The 19,836-nt window shown below is 39.2% G+C and overlaps 1 protein-coding gene across 2 annotated transcripts in view; it reads left to right on the forward strand.

Annotated features, from left to right (window-relative positions):
- Positions 1-4,856: 4,856 nt before the first annotated feature.
- The window catches only part of mmp16a (matrix metallopeptidase 16a (membrane-inserted)), an 82,556-nt gene continuing 67,576 nt past the window's right edge, over positions 4,857-19,836 (forward strand). For both annotated transcript variants that reach the window (XM_028005060.1, XM_028005061.1), the window contains exon 1: positions 4,857-4,982. In XM_028005060.1, coding sequence (XP_027860861.1) covers positions 4,857-4,982 — 126 coding nt within the window. The remainder of the gene's footprint in view (positions 4,983-19,836) is intronic.

Raw genomic sequence — 19,836 nt, forward strand, 5'->3', positions numbered from 1 at the left:
AATAATTTTACAATTTTCTCCAAGTCATCTATTGGAAAAGTTTCTGGTCCCCGTTTCTGTTTGGAGGCTTTAAGCAAATTGTTTCAAATTTGAGAAAAGCAGCAATTTAACATCCCAACAAAATATTATTTTAGAAGTCCAAGTTTTATTTAAGATTTATTCTCTCTTTGTTGTTGTCGTCTTTATTGTGTTTTTGTTGTTGTTGTTGTTGTTTTTTGTCATATGTTCAATAACTTAAATTATTGATACTTTAGTGTTGGTGATTAAAATCCACCATGATAAAAATCCATCTATTATTAACATTCTGCCATTGCGTTCTGCTGAAGACAAAAACATAGTATCTTCTGCTCATATTTTACAGCACAGCTGATACAGGAAGTTAGAAAAGCAGTCCAATACATCTGGAGATTATTTATGATGATTTTTATTGTTATTCCTGATGGTTTTTGGTTTATTTTGTTTGCACTTAATAGGCAGTATGATAAAACGATGACAATGACTCATACTGCTTGCTGGAGGACTGTAAGGCGCTATAGAGATTAGCGCCATTTAAAATTAAGATTTACGGAGATTATGTAATGCTAATTACATTACAAGGAATGTAATTAGCATTATTTTACAAAGCTGAACAATAGGCAGGTGTTTGTAGTTCTCCTTTAAAATGTTGATTTTCCTCATAACTGGTCAGTAAATCACCATTTCTGCATGGCCACATTTTTTTTTTTTTGAAAGTGAACAGGTAACAGCATTACTGGGTATTGAAGGCCACAAGCCTACAAGACACCCTCCGTTTCTGGAGTTACATGGCAGACGTTGCCTTAAACTTCTGCACAACTTATAGTACAGTTGAAATAATCAAATATTAGATCCATTCATTCTTTTTTGGAAAATGTTACTGTAATAACGTGGCTATTATTCGTAAATTGAACATTAACCGCAAAAACAGATGAGGCCAATCAAGGTTGTCTTTTAAAACGAGTTCATCCATAAGCCCGAATATGCCTCTTTAGACTGAAAGTTTTACACTTAAGCTGAGTCTTGCACCCCCTGCAACTCAGTTAATAGTACAGGAAGACCCTTCGCACGAGAAGCCACTGATCTGAGTGACAGGAACACATTATCATCATCTCCTTGGTAATAAATTGTCTCATTAATTTATGCTCTGCCGCGTACACTGATGAGATATATCAGCAATCTCTGTTTTCCCTCATTGCCCTCTGTTATAAATAGGATATTCAGCACTTTAGGAGGCGTCAACAGATAATGGCTGTTGAGTACAACTTTCGCTGTTAAAGTCGGAACATAAACACGTCCTTAGTGCTTTAGTGGTCACAGTAGCTGTGTTTCCATTGCTAATGTGCGCTAATCTTTGTCAATATTCCACTAATGTAAAAATAAAAACACAATTTCGCAGTTGTGTTTCCATTAAATAAGAAACGCAGTTACAGATCTTATTGCTACTGTGAATTGAGGATTAAGCTTAATAGCAAAGTCTGTGGACTGAAACAACGAATTAAAATAAAACATTGCCAACCTTGCATGAGTTATGGGCAAACATCCCGTCATAATTACGCCTAGACCTTGCTGAAGGCTTCAGGCAACTTGATGAGCCTTAGTTTGGATCTGTAGGGGTGTATGTGTGTCAGTATTTACTTGAACCTTTATGTACAATTTTATTTTTATTTGCTCAAACACTTGTTTTTTTATTGTATCAATGCTATTGGCTTTATGTTAATTTCACTCTAAAATTCCTGCATATTACAAAGATCTGCATATTTTTCACTGGGACTGTGTGTCGCAAGTGTTTTACGAAAGAAAAAAAAAAACATATTTCATTTGAGTATTATCTTTATAGAGATATTATTTTTCCAGAATTGTTTTTTTTACCAACAACATTCAGCATTTATTTTAAAAAATTTTGAGAATTTGTCGGAAGTCATACATCTCCTACAAGGTGATAATGTTACCAGAATAAAGTCAGAAAATTATGACTTTATTCATGTAACACTAGAACTTTATTCTTGGATAATTTTGACTTCATTCTCATAATGCAATGACTTTATTCTTGTAATATTATTATTTTATTCTTGTAGCTGATTGTTTTCAAAAAATTTTATTTTTAAACATTTTCTTAGCCTGGCTCTGATCTTACGTTATAAATCCAGATGTCCTGCGAAAATCCTTAGAGGTGTGTTAGAGAACTTCGGCGAACCAGCAGCACCTTTAAGCACAATGAGCACAGCGGGCAAGGAAAAGCTTGTTTGTGGAGAGGTTCGAAGCTTGGTGAGGTTATAAAGCCATATTTAACGTCTAAAAACCTCCAAGAGCGCCGTTTGGTCAGTCATCTGAAGAGACGACTGATCAAACATGGCCGTCCATAAAAACGGACAAGGAGAGCACAGCTTAGGTGGCAGAATCTAGTAAGAGGACAACTGTAAGTGCTTTTGCCTACATGCAAAATGCAACATGTGAAAACGTACAGTATGCCACCCTCAGCACGTCTGTGCTCATGCTGAAACATGGCACTGGCAGCTTCAAGCTAAATAACGGGTAGTCCTGGAAGCAAAGCTGTTGGAGGCGGCAAAAGATTTGAGACTATGGCGGAGGTTCAGACCCAAAAGATAATGGATTTTAACAAAGCATGTGCACATTTCAGGGCATTCAGGTTTGCGGTTGTAATATGATAAAACATTCAAAAGAAAAAAAGACTTTCTGCAAGGCACTTGAACTGCAGCCAAAATGTAGAAATTTCAGTGCAGCTTTGAAGGAGAAGAATCCTCGGAGGAAGATGGGAGGGGATGTGTGTATTTTGGAGTCCGTCTGACTTTTTGTTCTGACACACAATGACACAGCCTTTAACCAGAATCCTCCCTTGGAGTTAGGCTAAACAGAAAAACATTGACCTGGCTCATCACATTCAGCTTTTTGTTATTCTCAGAAGAAACGAAGCTAAATCGGACAAACTTCAAACTGAACTCTATGAGTGAGAGAAAGCTCTTAATTACATGGCATTAAGGTTGTGTATCAGATAATATCCAAAACTGTCAGAAGATTAGTTAAAGGTCCGACTCAGTACATTAGCTTACGTTTGAAAAGTCAATTTATTTTATGGATCTAGTTCTACACACACTGGGATGTATTTTGCTTAACACTCATGCACTACATCTGTGCATGTTTTTGGTCTTGATGTATTGACTCCAGGTAATATTTACTCCATGTGAATGTCCGCCAAACTAATCGATATGATTTCCGTCCTCTCTAAAAGCTCCTTTAATCTCAGTTGCCATTGAGCCTTTGACTAAACTTCTACACTTTTTTCTTCCTTTAAACTTTCCATCGATATGCTTTGATACACCACTCCACAAAGTGTCAGACAGTTGTCAAATGGACAGTCTTCCTCATGAGCACTTAGGCCATTGCGCAAAATCTCTACATTAAAAATCGGTCTACTGTGTTATTCAAAAATTCTAAGAAGCTATTTTTGCACTTTTCATTTGCTTAAAATTCCTGAAAGTAAGCTCTTGAAGAATTTTAGTCTGTGTAAAATGAACCTATATAAAATGACTAAACATTTTTAAAGCACTCTCAATAAATACATTAACATATTGAAGTGAACCTGCATAATATCCAGAATTGTTAAAACACCCTATATCGTCATTAAAAGATTAGTCAAACTGGAGGAGGATTTTTATTACAGAGTGGGGCTGAACACTTTATTCTTCCTGCTGTAACAGCAGGTCAGCTTGCTTAATTTTCCTTGACTGTAAGTATCAGCATCTTCTAAACAGTTCTGCTGAATAATGTGATCTTGATCAGGATCGGTCCTGTCATCGCCCTCTACTGGTTGTGCGAAGAATTTATTTCAAATATGCTCCAAACAGATGCAATGAAACGTGTATTTATTTATTTATAACATAAGGTTAATCTAACTTTAGACAAATTAAAAAAAAAATCCAAATCTGTTAAATATATTTTAGGTTTATGGGGGTTTTTTTTAGGGACAGCAACAATTATTTCTTAGGACCCACTGTAGAGTTTTACATACCTCGTTGTATGTGCAGTAAAGAATAAGTACATTTTTTGTGCATTTTTAAAGTAGCGGCAGTGTTTTATTTATGTATTTATTTTGTTAGTACAACAATTATAACAATGGTTCTTGTCATCTGGGGGGGAAAAGACACAAACCGAAACTCCACTAAGTATTGTGAGGTGAAGTGTTTATTTACATTCAAATGGAATACAGTAGAAACTGGGGGGAAGCTGCAAGTGTTCAGCTTGTGTCAAACATGGCAAAGAGAGCTGCCGGGATGCGAGTTGTTTTTATTGGAGACTGGCTGGAGAAGGGATGGAGAGGGAGGGCTAGCGGAGTGGTGCCAGTGCGCACATGCGCAATCGATTGGACTCGCAGTTGAAAACGGGCAGCTATGCCGCGCGCCTACAGAGAACGAGCTGGTCGCGTCCGCCTGGAACAACGGCCGCTGCGACGGAGGACCGACCCGGGGACCGCTGCACCGGGAGGCTGCTGACAGGTGACCGCTCCTCCGGGGGAAAACCTCCTCCCTGAAAAAAAAAAAGAAGAAGAAGAAGAAGAAAAAGAAACGCAGCCGAGGAAGAGGAGGAGGAGAGCGCGCCGCACGCATCCGCTTCTTCTCCCGTTTCTCTCTCTCTCTCTCATCTCAAACATCTCCTCCAGCTTTAATTTCAGCCCCGCTAAGAGAAGAAAAGCAAGGAGACACCCGCGATGTTGCTACTAAACGTCTAGGATTTGCTGCCGCACGCGCGTGTGTGTGTGTGCATAGACTGTGAATAAAGCTGCGCACGGACAGAGAGCTACAACAACAACGACGGGCTTCACTATGGGTTTATTGGCTCTCCGCAGCAGGAGATGTCTTAATAGTCGCTGTATGGGGACGTTATGCTTGCAGTTGTTGCTGTGGATTTTATGTGCCGTGAACGGAGAGGAGCAGCCGTTCAGCGTGGAGGTAAGAACTGGACCGGTATCTGTTTATATATATATATATATATATATATATATTTTAAAAAAAGGAAAAAAAAAAAAAAAAGCATCTCTACCTACGAAGAAACGCGCCTGCTCCTTTGTGCGGCTGTATTATCCCTATAACAACAGCAAACAAAAAAAGTATTACAGGCGGAGTGTAGCTCCTGTTCCCACAATAACAACAACAGCGTCTTTGTGAAAAGCCCAACTGGTTTTTAGCTCTACTTTATCAAATCGCCCTCTATGTGTATAGGCATAAAAAAAACTCCCAAGAAAATAAACGATAGAAGAAAGGCTAAGAGAAACCTTGGCTGCTGTTGCGTTGTGTTGTTCAACATGTTCATTAATACACAATGCCCCTCATGTGCACGAGATAAAATGAAATAAAGCAACCCACGTAAACGCCACAGGTTAAACATGGCATCTTTTACTAGACAAGGTATTGATAGGTTGCTGGTATTTAGGTATGCCAAGGATTTAGAAAGTTATAATTTGATGCTAGCAAATATTTTCTGTCGTATCCTTTCTTTGTTATGATGTGTTTTTCATTTGTATATGATGTAATCACCAGATTTATCTCTTTAGTGTACATCGATGTGAAAGCAGGCACGTGTCAGTTACCCATATCAAGGTACAAGAGGCTATAGAAGTTACATTGTCTTTTCACAACCCTTACCTTCCAATAGTTTCCCTTCTAACAAATCTGAACTCCCATCAAAAACTGATGGGATTTTTTTCTCTAACTGCTTGCCCCCCTGCACATTGCCACTCGGCTGGCTGAAAGAAGGCAGCTTCTGCCTCCCATCTTTTACAAGGAAGACAAGAAGACTGTGGGTGTTTGGAAGGATTTTGTTGTTGCCACAAACACAGACGGTAGTGTTGTGAAAACACAACGAGCCCCACCCATCACTTTTATAAAGTAAGGCTGTTTTAACACTACAAACGACAAGTGACATGTCTGTAAAGCAGCGGGCTGCAGGCTGGCGATCTGAGCGGACCGCCAAATGTACAAATTACCAGCTTGCTGTGCTTGTGTTATTCTATTTAAAGCAGAATTGCAGAAATGTCCAAATGTCCAATGTCCTGAGAACTCTGGAGCTTCTAGAGCTATTCTACATTTTTCCTCCTGTTCATCAAAAATCAAAAGCATAATAAATAAATCACTGCATTCACTTATTTGAGCAGCAAGAGGGAAGAATTGTTGCATCTCTGTTTTAACTGAACGCGTCTCCTTCGTGTCAAACATTTCAATTTTAACGCATTGTAAAAAGCCAGCTGGATGTTTTGTCACTTTGGCTTTGTAATTGCTACAAGTGAGCTGTGTGAAAAGGAAGCACAATAGGCTGTAAAACGGAGCTACTGTGACATTTCCTGCACATGTAAAATTTAAGTGGCAACATATGAGCTCGCCTGCAGAACCTACAGCACTGCCTTTGCACGTTGTCATCATCGCATACATCACTGCTTATGATGAGGACGGTGTACTGTACTTTGCTCACCACTTTTAAGTCTTTGTCAGCTGAATATAAAGAAGGATTTGTCCTAGTTAGTGCATTCAGCACTCTTTGTTTAGGGGTTAAATAGATTGCCATACTTTAGAGTAGAACTAGTGCAACTCCCACATGCTGTAAGAGAAGAGAATAATGAAATCAGCAACATATGTACAAGATAAAACCCTACTTCTCATACAGCCTAAGAGGTATTGATCTTTACAGAAAGATCATTCAAGACAAAAACCTGTTCACTTTGAGATATCTTGGTGGTTCATGTCATGTTCAAGAATGGAAACTCCCATTCTGACCGGCCTCATGTGAAAGATGCACAACTTAGCGATTTCAACATCAGCAAAGACCTCACAAAGGTCACTGGAGCAAATGTTTGAGCTGGATGGATGCCAGATGTTTGTGTTTTTTCAGCCTCCCACTATATGTGCTCAGCAGAAAGAGATCTCTGGAGACTAAAGCAAAGGGCACTTCCATGAGATTTTAGGAGAAAGCCTGATCTGCCCGCTTCACATCCAACTTTTTAAGAGTAAATCATCTCATCGATCATCTGAACACCAAACGAGATCGTCCGGGCATGTTGTTTACCGAAGGCCATTGGAGCTTCGCGGTCACATGTCCACAAGCTTTGTGAACCAGCTCTCTTTGGCAACAGATTCAGGCTTCATTTGGAACGAGAGTTGTTCATAATTCTTGGAAACTGATTTTGGACTGAGCTGCTGTTTGACAGAGATTTCTCTGTCTTATGTTGAAGGAGAAAAAGTCGTCTTTTTCTGTGATATTTAACCCAAATTTCTTCACTGCACAACACAATTCACAATGTAGTAAAAAGTGTCATTTTCACATTAACATGGTTGTGGTGGTTTAGAGCATTCTCTTCTACTCTGCCATCCTCTTCGAATTTTATTGTCCTCCAACAAGCCTTCGCATCCTTGAAATGCTTTGGTGGGAACACGGCCATGATTCTGCGACTTGTTGCTTAGAAATCTCAAACATATAGCAAAGCAGTGTACAGCCCCCGTATGACTTGAGCGTGCGTATGTCCTTGTGAATTATGCATCTAGTCAGAGACAAAGGAGCTATGTGTTTCCATATGAACAAAGGAAGATATTTGAGAACTCTGTGTTTCTGCGAGCGAACAAGCAAGACTATCCCGAAACTGAACGACACTGATTGCGTCTTGTAAAGAAACCGCTGAGCACGTGTCTGTCGGAGTATTTATGCTGCCCTGTTGAATAAATACGGTTTCAGTAGTTTGATATCCCTGAGCTTCCTGACATCACAACATGATGCAAAGCTTCCACACATGTGGACCTTCTCTTGTTGGTGTTTTTTTTTTTAAACTCCTTTCTGTCCCATCTCAAAAAAAACAAACGACAACACACTAGCGGACATGTAAAGTTCATTATCTGCCACCTTGGGGATTTCGGGTGTGAAGACATTTTTTTAACATTGGCTCAAAAAGAAAAAAAAAACGACACAAAAATAAACAAGCTACAATCTGGCAAAATCAGAGCATGAAAATTGGAGATGCACCATAATTTCCTACTTGAATCAGAGCCAATTAGGGAATTATGGATGATATTATAATATGATTTATTTTCTATACATGTAAAGCATCTGCATGCATATTTTCTTTATAATTTAATAGAACAATAAGGTGCTTTAAGTAAATAATACTCCAGCGTAAAAGTAATCTACCTGTGAATCCCTCCCTCCTGATTCTAATAAACATTTGATTTTTCATCCAGGAATGCATCAGAAAAGTAACATATTCTTCACTGACCAATCTGGGCCTCTTGTTATATAATTCTGCTAATTTCTCATTTAGATATGAATTACACTTTTTTTCAATATGCTAACATACAGTAAACTGGAATTAGGTGTTTGGCAAACAAAAGCTTGATTTGTGCATTCGCATTATGCATTGTCTCATTATTTTAATGCATTTTTGCAGAGTTTAGCTTCAAGTAGTTAGGAATGATTTCTCTTCCTGTCCGTCTGGAGGCTTGTAAACAAACAAGAAAAAAAAAGGAAAATGGTGGAAACTCAGCTAGTTTCACCGGAGCCGCTTTCTGCACTTGTTATGACGGCGAGGATAGACGTGTCTGCCTCTAGCACAGGTTGTAGAGGGTAATAGTGCAGGCAGAGGTGAGTATTTCCTCCAAATAACAGGAGTGGTTTAAGTTCATCTTGCCACTGCCCTGTAATCGCTGGGCAGGCTGCTGTCTTTTAGAAAACATTACCTCTTTGAGTGGCAGCTTCAATGACAGCTTTGTGGACTAATTAATGTAGAATGCCACACTCCTCTCATTGCTTTCCCCTTTTCTCTTCCCTTGGATTACATTTTACAGCACATGCAGCTTGCCAGGGAGTGATAAAATGGTAATTTGTACCAACTTCTAACACTTAAATTAACACTATATCTCTGTCCGTCTGTGCTTTGAATCGTTATGAGCTGCTGGTTATCCAATTGTTTCCCCCTTGAAGAACTTTGAAAATGTGATGTAACAACCAATGCTAGTAGACGGTCCATTTAAGTTAGGGTTTCGTTTTTGCAATTTCAGTTGGCATAGCAACCAACTAAAATGGGAAAGGATAGTATGACATTCTTGTATTATTGTTTCATGTTGAGTTGGACCCATTAGATTTCTGTGACCAGTTTCTGACCTGCCCATACAGATTTTAAGGGCTTCATGTTAGCCTGTTTTTTTTTAGCATATTGGTATTGGTCCAATAAGTAAAACTGGACTGATTTTAACAACCAATGTTTATTTCCGTCTTGTTGCTATTTATTTTATGCGTTTTGGGGGGAGGAAGGGTTTTGGTTGGTCATGTGAGTATTTCTTCAATCAGTGTTAGTGATGCAGCACAGGATTATGAGGTGTTTAACTGAATCAGAGAAGCAATGCAAGTGGTGTGGTCAACCTGTACATAGATATAGATATACTGTATATAGAGTCATTTAATATTAGATATTAGCCATAACAACAATGTTATTGTCAGATATTAATATTGGTGCTTTCCTACTGACAGCTAATCCCAACTTCTCTTTGACAATTACAATAAAGTGACATTAAATTATGGCCCTCCTGTAAACATTGATTAATATTAATCATATTAATTTATAGACAAGGAGACAATTTCACAGTGTGAGCAAGCAGTTGTTTAAAAATGTTGTTTTACTTATCGTCAAAGAAAGGTAAAACATTGTTAGTATATCATTTACATTGTTTGACATTAGCATCTTGTATTAGCAGTTAGCATGGTTAGTCACTGCAGACATCAGTCTTTTTGTGATTTATTCATAAAGAAAATAGACCCTTTCATTTAGTCTGCTAGCATTTCTAAATCCTGCATGTCATTTTTGGCAGACGTTGAAATCTCAAAAGAATAAAACGAAGCTAATTTACAGTAAAACGTTCAGTCTGGTATTGTTTGAAGATGGATGCGGGTCATTTTGGTACTTTGCTAATTTGCCAACATGTTCCCGAGAGAGGATGGACTTGAAACTATGAGATAATTTCTCTGTGCATCTTGATGCTAAAATGTAGCTAAGCAACGGGTGGGGGAAGGGCAAGTGTACACAGCTGGAGAAAACTGCTCACTCCACTCGTTTCTCTGGATTAAGATTAAAACTTTTAGACACATTTCTTTTGCAGTTTTTGATACCATTCATTTCTTTAAGTCCTTGGTTTTCCTTATTAAATCAAGGTAAATTAGTTAATGTGTAGCCTACATTTGCTTACAGAAAAGAAACATAATTCACAGCTTTACTAATTCAGTTATTTGTACAATTAAGATTTATTCACATTTGATCCACCTAGATTCGTCTTTTGTTTGTCTTGCTGATGAAGCATTGCTCAAGGAACACATTGTAGACATGTCAAAGCCTCCTGAGCATCGCACCGGCTTGATTCTACTCACAGAGGCATCAGGTGCAGTGCTGTGCTCTGACTAACATTAAGCGCTTGAGTCATGCCTCTGTGCTCACCAGAGACTGAGCGGAGTTGCTTAGTCAGAGATAATCTGCTGTACAACAAAGAGAGTGCAAAATTGTTCTCCCATCTGTTGACACATCTTGTCTCAGATGAATGCATGAGTGAATTTATGGTTCAGGTAAACTTTGCTCATGAGTCGCTGGTAATCGTTTTCTCCATGTAAATCTCGAAGATCGTTTCCATGAAAACGTCCCAGATGGGCGAAACACAACACAAAATGAGATAATGCTGAGGTGTCCGCTCTGTTGAGACAAACCTTTCAGTTATTGGGTGAATTAAAATCTTCAGTAAGTGGCTTTGTTAGTTGTCTTTTTGAGTCTAAAAGAGAGGAAAACATTGACTGATGACTTTTCTTTGAAAAAAAAAAAAACAGGTCATAATCCTGGCCTTGTTTTTTTTCTCTATGTTGGACATTTTCAGTTTTAGTCCCATATGCAAAAACGGGAGCTGTCTGCTACAGGAGCTTTTGCACCATCTATATACTGATTTGTATCTTCAGGTGGATTATTTTGTAGCTATTTTGACAAATTGAAAGTAATTTTCTTTACTAATAATCTACAGAATGGAATCATTACATTTCAGTAAATATAGTTTACCTGAACTAGAGATGTAAGAATTGTCATTTTGATCATGAGTCATAATCTGCCCCATTTCATGAGTGTCAATTAACCCAAATGTAGATAAGTTGTATAAAAAAACAAACAGAGTATAATACAATCCTCAGATAATAATAATAATAATAATAATAATAATACATCACTAAGTTCAATTATACCTGAGAGTTGAGGCGTTTTCAAGAGTATTTAAAGCCGTAATGGAAATAGGAACAAACACATAGGTAGTTACATCAGGGTTTCCCCCCAGTGTATTATAAGCCTGGCGAGTCACAAGGCTTTACTTGTGTCCCCACCAGGCTAAGCACTGCTCATTTTAAAAATATATTTTAAAAATGTTAGTATTTTTTAAAGCTTTCTAGTTGGTATTCAGGTATTAATAGGTCCACTCTTTCAATAACATATAATTATCAAGTGATATTTTCAAATTTCCCCTTTTTTAACTCGACAGCCCTAGCGCCCAACCACCGAGCTTAGCCAGTTCTCTGGGGGAAACCTTGTTACATGGTCAGATGATATATTTTTTATTTTATTGTGCTACTAATTCCAGAGTTTCTGCAAATGTATTCATTAAATTTAAGACTCTTAAAATCAGTACATATTATTATACATGCTTGAGTTATGAAAAATGCATTACTTGATAACAAAGTGAATTAAATTTGTAGTCAGGTGTTGCTACCCAACATAACACCATCCTACAGTAAGTAGTAAGCTTCATAAAAGATGTTGACAATGAATTTTAGTGAACTAATAAAAGAAAGAACAACAAGTAAATGAGTGAGCTTGCACATTTTAGACACAGCTATATATTATTGAAGGCTTAGTATAAAAATGATTGGCGTATTTACTTGTTATGACTTTGGCTGGGATATCTGTCAAAGCTGTGTCTATTAAACACATTGTACTTTTACAAGCTGGAAATATCCTGACAAACACTTTGCTTTTGGGAGTCTTTGTGGTGCGCGACACGGGGCTGTGGACATCACGTGAGAAATGGCAGCATTTTCATCACCGTCTCAGCTTGTCTTCCCAGTCGGCATGTTCAGCCTCTGAAGTGGCACCTGAACGTTCGAAAGCGACTAATGTGAAGCAGCACGCGCGTGTGTGAGTGTCTTTAAAATGCGTGTGGGTTCTCCAGCTTCTGGGGATTTCCTCTTAATGTCTCGAGCATGTGTCGGTTGGAAGGGTGGGCGAGTTCACTTGCCTGCGTGCAGCCGCAGCAGTCCTGCAGGTCACTAGACGCTTTAATTCAGACTGGATTATAACTACCTAAAACAGATAACTGGGCTAATGGATCTCGCATGCTATTTTTAATGATAGGTGCTCGCCCGCTGTGCGTTTTTGCTGTGCCATTTCCCAGAAATTGCTTGGCAGTCGGTCAGTGTACTTTTGTGCTCCAGTGTGTTTTCCCTTGAACTTTCTGTTAATGAAGTTTGAATGTTTCGTTCCCTCCCTGCGGCACGGTGGTTATCGGCATTGGTATTAACTACTTATCTACTCTACACAATTCAGCAAAATAGCCCAAAATTGAAAATGCATCACTTCCTGTGCAGCTGGGGCTCTCACTCCCAAGGCAGTTAATGTAAAAGCGATTAGGTTTGCCTTTGTGTCCCATCAATCACAAATGCAACCGGGCTTTTTATTTGCATGAAGTTATATTCTTGGATTTTCTCATCTTAAACAAAGTAAATACATTAGTTTGCTGCTGTCGTTTGCCTTTAGCTATATTTCTCCACACAGACAGTGCAGAATATAGGAAGGCGCTTAACTGCCAGTGTCTGAGAACTCGTAGGCTCACGTATTGGTGTATTTTTATCGGCGTGTCTCGTCTTTGAGCACTCATATGGATTGCGTCATTTGGCTTTGGTAGGATAGCAGATTTCTGGACCACTGGGGTGTCTGTGTCAGTCTGTTCACCCAGATACAAATACAACAACACCTTCACTGACCTAAAACATTCCTCAGCACATGCGCGCACCAACCTGACACTCCTCAGCACTTGTTACTGTTATGTATTCTTTCATGTCCTCCTTTCTGTGGGTGAACAGACGTTCTCTCCTCTTCCGAGACATGTCTTTGGTCACAGCTTGCCGGGGCGTTAAATCTTAAATGTGACTGATGATCGCAATGTTACGCATTGCCGCATAGGACGCCCCACGTCCTATGCGGGGCTATAAATTTAGCCTCTGGAAGAAATACTAAAGCACAAGTGTGAGAGTGTGCGGATTCTTTTACACGCAGCGTTTTATGAGTCATGGTGAACTGTTGCAAGCTGTTCTTTCCATAACTTCAAATTTAATAACTACAACAGTCGTCATAAAACCGTCAAGTTGATGCCTTGCCTTAGTCGAGAATTATTTGACTGTTTTTTTCACGTTGCTGTAAGTTGGAGATGCACCAACAATGATGGTGACCAGTACAGTTTCTTTTGCTTTATTGGCCTCGACAGATGACTGTCCAGTTGGAAACTCCGTCTTTTGTCCAAATCCCAGTTAGCTACTTTCAGTCTCAGTGATGTCAAAGAAATACAGAAATGTAAGCTAATATTGTACTATGGACTGATTACTCCATTATGTTGATGTTAATTTATATTCAAATATTAAGTGATGCAACAAGCAGACCTCTGAAGTGCTTCAGTGTAACACGACAGAGTAACTGGGAGATGATTGAACAAGTAATGCAACCATCATCCTCTGGTCAAGATGGCACACCCTATGCATGCTGTGAAAAACTAAGCTGGACTATTTTGAAACAAACATGAGAGACAGTATTACAAATATTACGATAGATGAAGAAAAAAACCAGCTAAATCTATCTGTGACCTTACGGGATTATCAAGCAGTGATGTCAAAGTTTTCCTTAAAATAGAACAGGGGTAGCGAATTTTGTTTCGTGCAAGTTTTGTGACAAATGATTTATTTAGTACTTGCGAACCAGGGCTTTCATGTTCAGGATACAAAAAATCCTGAGATCTTTAAATGAAGGTGAAATAGTTTAAAAATGCCTGCAGATCTTTGTAAAAACAGCTGCATGTTTTGTGATGCAGCACAACTAACTTCATGTATGCACCAAACATCAGCAATCACTGTGAGACCCTTGTCTGTAATTATAAATAAACTATAAAAGAATGTACCGGAGGAATAAGAGATTACTAAAATGAATTTAAATTTAGCTACCCATGCAAAGCATGGCTAACTAAAATAAATTGGTCTGCATAATAGATGTAGATTTAGTTGCCTGTCAGCCTTACGAATTTGAAACACTAAATGTCTAAAGATTCCCACCCTTACTGTTGATGCATCACTTTGATTTAATCAGGCAGTGAGAAAGCGGGAGAGAGCAAGACTGCCGATAACAGCAAAGCCGACCAGAGCTCATATTTGTTTGTACTTCAATCTTTGTCATGGAATATCCTGGATCTTTAAATGTTTGCAATGTTTGGGTTGCTTCACAGTTATTGTCAGGATTAGAAAGCAAACTTTCTCTAGAAAAGAGAAAACAGAGATTGCTAATTTATTAATGCTAACAACTAACATAGGGAAAGCGAAAGCTTAGAATGTCAACATTGCAATCATTGTAGCTTTGTTTTGCAATCCGGTTGTCAAAGATCAAGGTGGAATAACATTAACAGCAAAAAAACAAAACAAAAAAATAACTTCAAGACTGTTCTTATATCTTTTATCTTTATTAATATTCCCTTAGCGAAATCAAAACATTCTCAGCTCTAGAGATTGGCCACAAGGTTCTAATCTCTATTTTAGGCCCCTAAAATCTCCAAAGACTGTAGAGTCGCTATTCAGTATGTATGATCACACCGTGACATTTTTGGGTGACATTTTTGTGGCATTTTTATCCTAATGGGGCCACCGAGATAGCAGACATGGCATGCATAAAACAAATGTGTGTGTTTGTGAATCTGTAGGCGCCCGGGGCTTAAGATGCAACAATGCCCTGCTCAGCCTCTGCAATAATCACACCCCGTCAGAGGCCACGAGGTCCACACCACGGTTTGTGTCTCATTAAAAGTCTTTTTTTTTTCTGTTGAAATTCCATAGTATGAATTTAAGTACAGCAGCTTGAATTAATGCATGCATGTGTCTGTGTGGGTTTGTAGTTTATCGGTGTGGGCAAGAAAAAAAACAAAAAAAACCCGGCAGCGGTTGCCTTGACGACCCTGGCACACTCTCCAGCGGTCTGGCGTGTACCGGATAAATAATTCAGGCCGGTCAGAGGCGGCGGAGCAACCCCTGGAGGACGGGGGATCACGTTGCGACCGTTCACCTGTGCCTGGAAGAAAAAAACAAAACCATTGTTTCACAGCGCTCCGTCTCAAATCTGTTACCGGACAAACAGAGGAGCTTTTTTTGTTGTTTTTTTTTCCCGTTACCACCTGTGGTGTGATAGGAAGGTTAATGGGGAGCAGAATCGCTGGACATTTAATGTCATATCGCTGCTAGATGAATGCTTAATGTATCAAATGACTGAATGTGCTTAACCAGTAATGGCCGAATAGACCTTTGAGTAATTGGTTGACCTATTTTAGAGGAATAAAAAAGACTCAGCGCAAAGTCTTCCACCTGAATTTATCTCCTATCAGGGAGCTAACTACTTCCCGTCAGCATTCCTGCATAGACAGAAATCCATCACTGAATAGATGACCTGAATAAAAAAAGTGGAGGGACTTTCAGTAGGTGTATTCAACGTGACTGATTAGTACAAGCCTGTGGTGGAAACTGTTGGCAGTTTGAAACCTTCAGGCGGCGTATCTACCTCGCTTGGTAGTCGGTGCTGTACCATGCTGCTAAGAGTAATGCATCAGCTGGTGTCAGGTGCACTAACAAACCCGTTTAGGTTCTCCCTAGAGAATTAAGTTCCATTACCTTAACTCTGAGTTTCCAAAAGGGCTGACAAACTCCTGAATCCATGGTGTTCCAAGACAAAGATTCCCGGCCAAACAGGAATAGTTCGCTGTAATAAATTTCTTTCCTTCCTTTCTGCTGGAAAAGTTATGTTTTCTCCCACTCTTCCGCATCCTCGAAGAAATGTGGACATGAAAACATTATAATTATACTTAAAATTCTTCACTCTGTTACAATATGCATACAGTTGAGTGTTGTTAGTGTTTCCTTACAGTGCTTAGGTCAATTTACTGATCAGAAATAGGATGTATTTTCTTGTTTTTCACCAGTGACTTGTCGGTCGTGACCACTTCAGCTAAAAATTGTCACTTAACGATTTCTTGTTGGGCCTTTAAACTTTCATAATTGTAAGTGTAACAAAAAACAGGGTGCTGTGTCCTTATGGACAAATATTATTTCTAGTCACCATTTCCTCAAAGGGGCAGTATTATGTAAAATCGCTTTACATCATGTTCTACTGATATTCCTGATCGACAACATATTTGGAAAGTTCCTTAGAGAGACAGAGGCTCAATTGCAATGCGTTAAATTATAAAGTCAAAGTCATATATGCAGCATTTTCATAACAATTAAAGAGGACAAAGTTACTTCATTAAAAACGGCTCTGCTTTGTTGGAAAATACATAATACCACCCCTTTAATTTAGGTTTTTGAACCTGCAAATTACTCTATAATGTGCTTTTATGCCACACAGCAATACAGCAACACTGAGGTATCATACTTAATGCTTTTCTGCCTGAAGACGTCATATGATCTTTCCCCTGATGTCACTTCGTCCTGACCTGAGACCGCACTCATGCCCCTGACTCACCATGAACTATTAACACACATGTGATCCCTTGTAACTCGAGGTGACTTGAGGTCTTATCAGCTGATTGGTCACAAATGACAATGACGTCCAGCTACCACATGTTGTCTGTGCGTTGCCATGCTGACCAGGCTTCCTGACTCGCATCTCATTCATAATAAAGCGGATCAGGCCGCCTTACAAGTAGGTCCCCCTTTTTTTTGTGGCACCCTTCAGCTAATTGGGTTGCCTTCTATTTGTCAGGTGCGGCCAACCAGCTTTACTGATAGAGGGACCATGGGATCTGAGGGCTTGAAGTTCGCCTCGGTTCAGTAGCAGTGTGAGGCATCGGTGGAAGGACAAGTCGTCTGAGTCACTTTCATGCCCTAGTTCTTATGTCACCATCTTGGGTTAACCTGCAGCAGCTTAGTCTTATGCTGACTCTGGTTTTACTTTTTATTTCTCTGCACAAACGATGTTTAAGATTTGGAGAATAGGTTTGGGGAAAATATCAATTGTATTTTTCGACAGATATGCGTTCAGTTTAAGTACTCATGTGTGTAGTAGCTGTACAGTTTTTGAAATAAAGCTGCAAGAGCGCCCTAAGAAAAAAGGTGTGGGTGTATGTGATCTCAGACTAGATTCCTCTCATATATTAGTCTGTAAGGGAAATCCATTTGGAGGGGAAGTGAAACGAAGTGCAGAGACCCCCTAAAGTAGGTGAGGATACATTTCCAGGAGTTTTGTGTTTATCAGAGCATCATTGTTGGACTCTTTCTCTTCTCTTCAACAGTAGCTGAGTATCTGCAGAAGTTCGAACTCATTAAACTCTTTTTTTTCTGCTCTCACAGCATGCCCAGACCTCTTAAAATAATACAATTTAATTGCATAGAGAGGATCTATAATCGTTTTCTGGGCTTTGTTGGATTAATTAGCGTACTTTTAATGTGTTTAGATTTAAAGTTCCTGCAGTGGTAACCCCCTTCCCAGCCTTTATGTTTTCCCCATTTACAGTCACTGTTAATGCATTTCCAAGGAGTCCAACACAGTACGAGCTGCACAAGCTCTCGCTCTCTCCCCCCTTTCTCCCTTGTTCTCATTTCCATCCATTTGCAGACTGAGGACAGGGAGGAATTTCTGTTGGATCAAATGAATGAGGCTGTCGAGCCGGAGCCTCAGGAATCCTCACATCTGCAGAATGCCGGCAGCCATAGATCACTGTATGAAAGAGTGAATCGATGAGCAGGACAGGTGGGCAGCAGAGAAGGAAGGATTTAGGAGGAAAACAGAAACGGATAAGAAGTGACTGGATACTGAAAAGACGGAAGAAACGCTCTCTGACTGCGCAAAGCGGTCTCCTCTTATTCAATAAGACTATAGCAACATGGAAACTTAGTCTGTCGTTATCATGTTGGGATGGATTAAGGTGTTGACAATGTGATGTGCGCTTTGTGGACTCCTAAAGTGGTCACAGGATGCTAAAAAAAGTAAAACTAGTTGCGTGACCTATAATCTTTGTCATAATGAAGGATGAAAAGATTAAAGGCTAAGATTTAATCTTTGAAATTTTGCACTATGTCAGCACGTTTGAGCATTCAGCCACGATTCTCTTTGATTCTCTCATTTGAGCTTGGGAGGGTCTGGCTCTGAAGGCACAGCTACTGCGTGCATGTTTTAAGTTTTCCTGCAGGAAAAACATCCTGACAGATCCCCAGTTAGGATTTGAATCAAGAACCTTCTTGCTACGAGTAAACAGTGCTACCAACTAGAGGTGCTGAAAAAAAGATTCCTTATTTAGAGAATCGCAATTCCTAGTCTGGGAATTCCAAATCGATTCAAAATGCTCAAAAATTGATTTTAGTCTGCTTAATTTTTGGTAAAATTATATTTTGAGTAATAAATCTAGGCAGTTAAACTAATCTTGTACTGGCAACTTAAGTTACAGAATATTTATTCTATTTTTGCTTAAATAAAAGCTGATGGAACCTTACAGAATTGCTTTAAGTAAATGTTCTATTTGTTTAGAGTCTTTTACTCTCGTCTGTCACATAATTTAAAGAGAATTTCTAGAGCGTTTGAATTGAAAAGTTGGTTTCTGAATCAAAAATTGTTTCTGAATTTAATTGTGCCCCTAAAAATCAAATCGAATCAAATCGCTGGACACTGGAAGATTCACATCTCTACCACCGACTACCGGCTTCCAATTTTGGATGATGTCTGTTCTTCTGATTTCAACTTTGACAACTTTCCATTCTTTTTTTCTTCGCTTTTTCATATGTAAAAGTGTAAAACATAGCATGCTTTACGCCTTCTCGTTCAGCTAAAAGTCAGAACAAGAAAATGACGCGTTCTGACTTTTAGCTGTTTTATTTACCACAAAAGTGCTCTTGATTGGTGTGCTTATAGACCATGAAAGGGAAGAAATTATTTGAAATTTCATTGGTGTGCCTCTGATTTTGCTGTAAAACCGTATTAAATCCTGAGATTCCAACTTCTGCAGTCAGAGTTTTTATTCTAAAGTTCCAAGACCGGTGTAAAGAAAAAGAAAAAAACACAGTGACCAAAGGGACTAGCTTTACTGCATTTGCTGCTAGTGCAGAACATTTCCTTGGAATCACCGCCTGCCCTCCTCTGTTATGTTCACCTCCTGCTCTGCCTGGTTGTTTCCCCGTGGCGTTGTGTATAAACAACCAGCTTGACAGCTACACCCTGTGCATCCTACCTCCATGTATATGTCTCGGTTTCACGTCGGACCCCGAACAAGCGCTTCAATTCCCACGCACGCCCTGACACCGTCCGACATCCTGTCACCGTCGGAGCATCAGACGCAACAACTTGTCAGTCCAGACTGGGTCATTGTCTTGTGAAAGTACTGGTGAAATAATCTGCCAAAGGAACAAATACGTTTTCATCAATATTAACAAATTATTTACTTAAAACGAGCCTCTACTTCTTGCTAAAAAGTAACTTTTTAGCAAGTGTACAAAGATATTTGCACTAGAACTTAAACGAAA

Source organism: Xiphophorus couchianus, chromosome 21, assembly GCF_001444195.1.
Source record: "Xiphophorus couchianus chromosome 21, X_couchianus-1.0, whole genome shotgun sequence".
Lineage (NCBI taxonomy): Eukaryota > Metazoa > Chordata > Actinopteri > Cyprinodontiformes > Poeciliidae > Xiphophorus > Xiphophorus couchianus.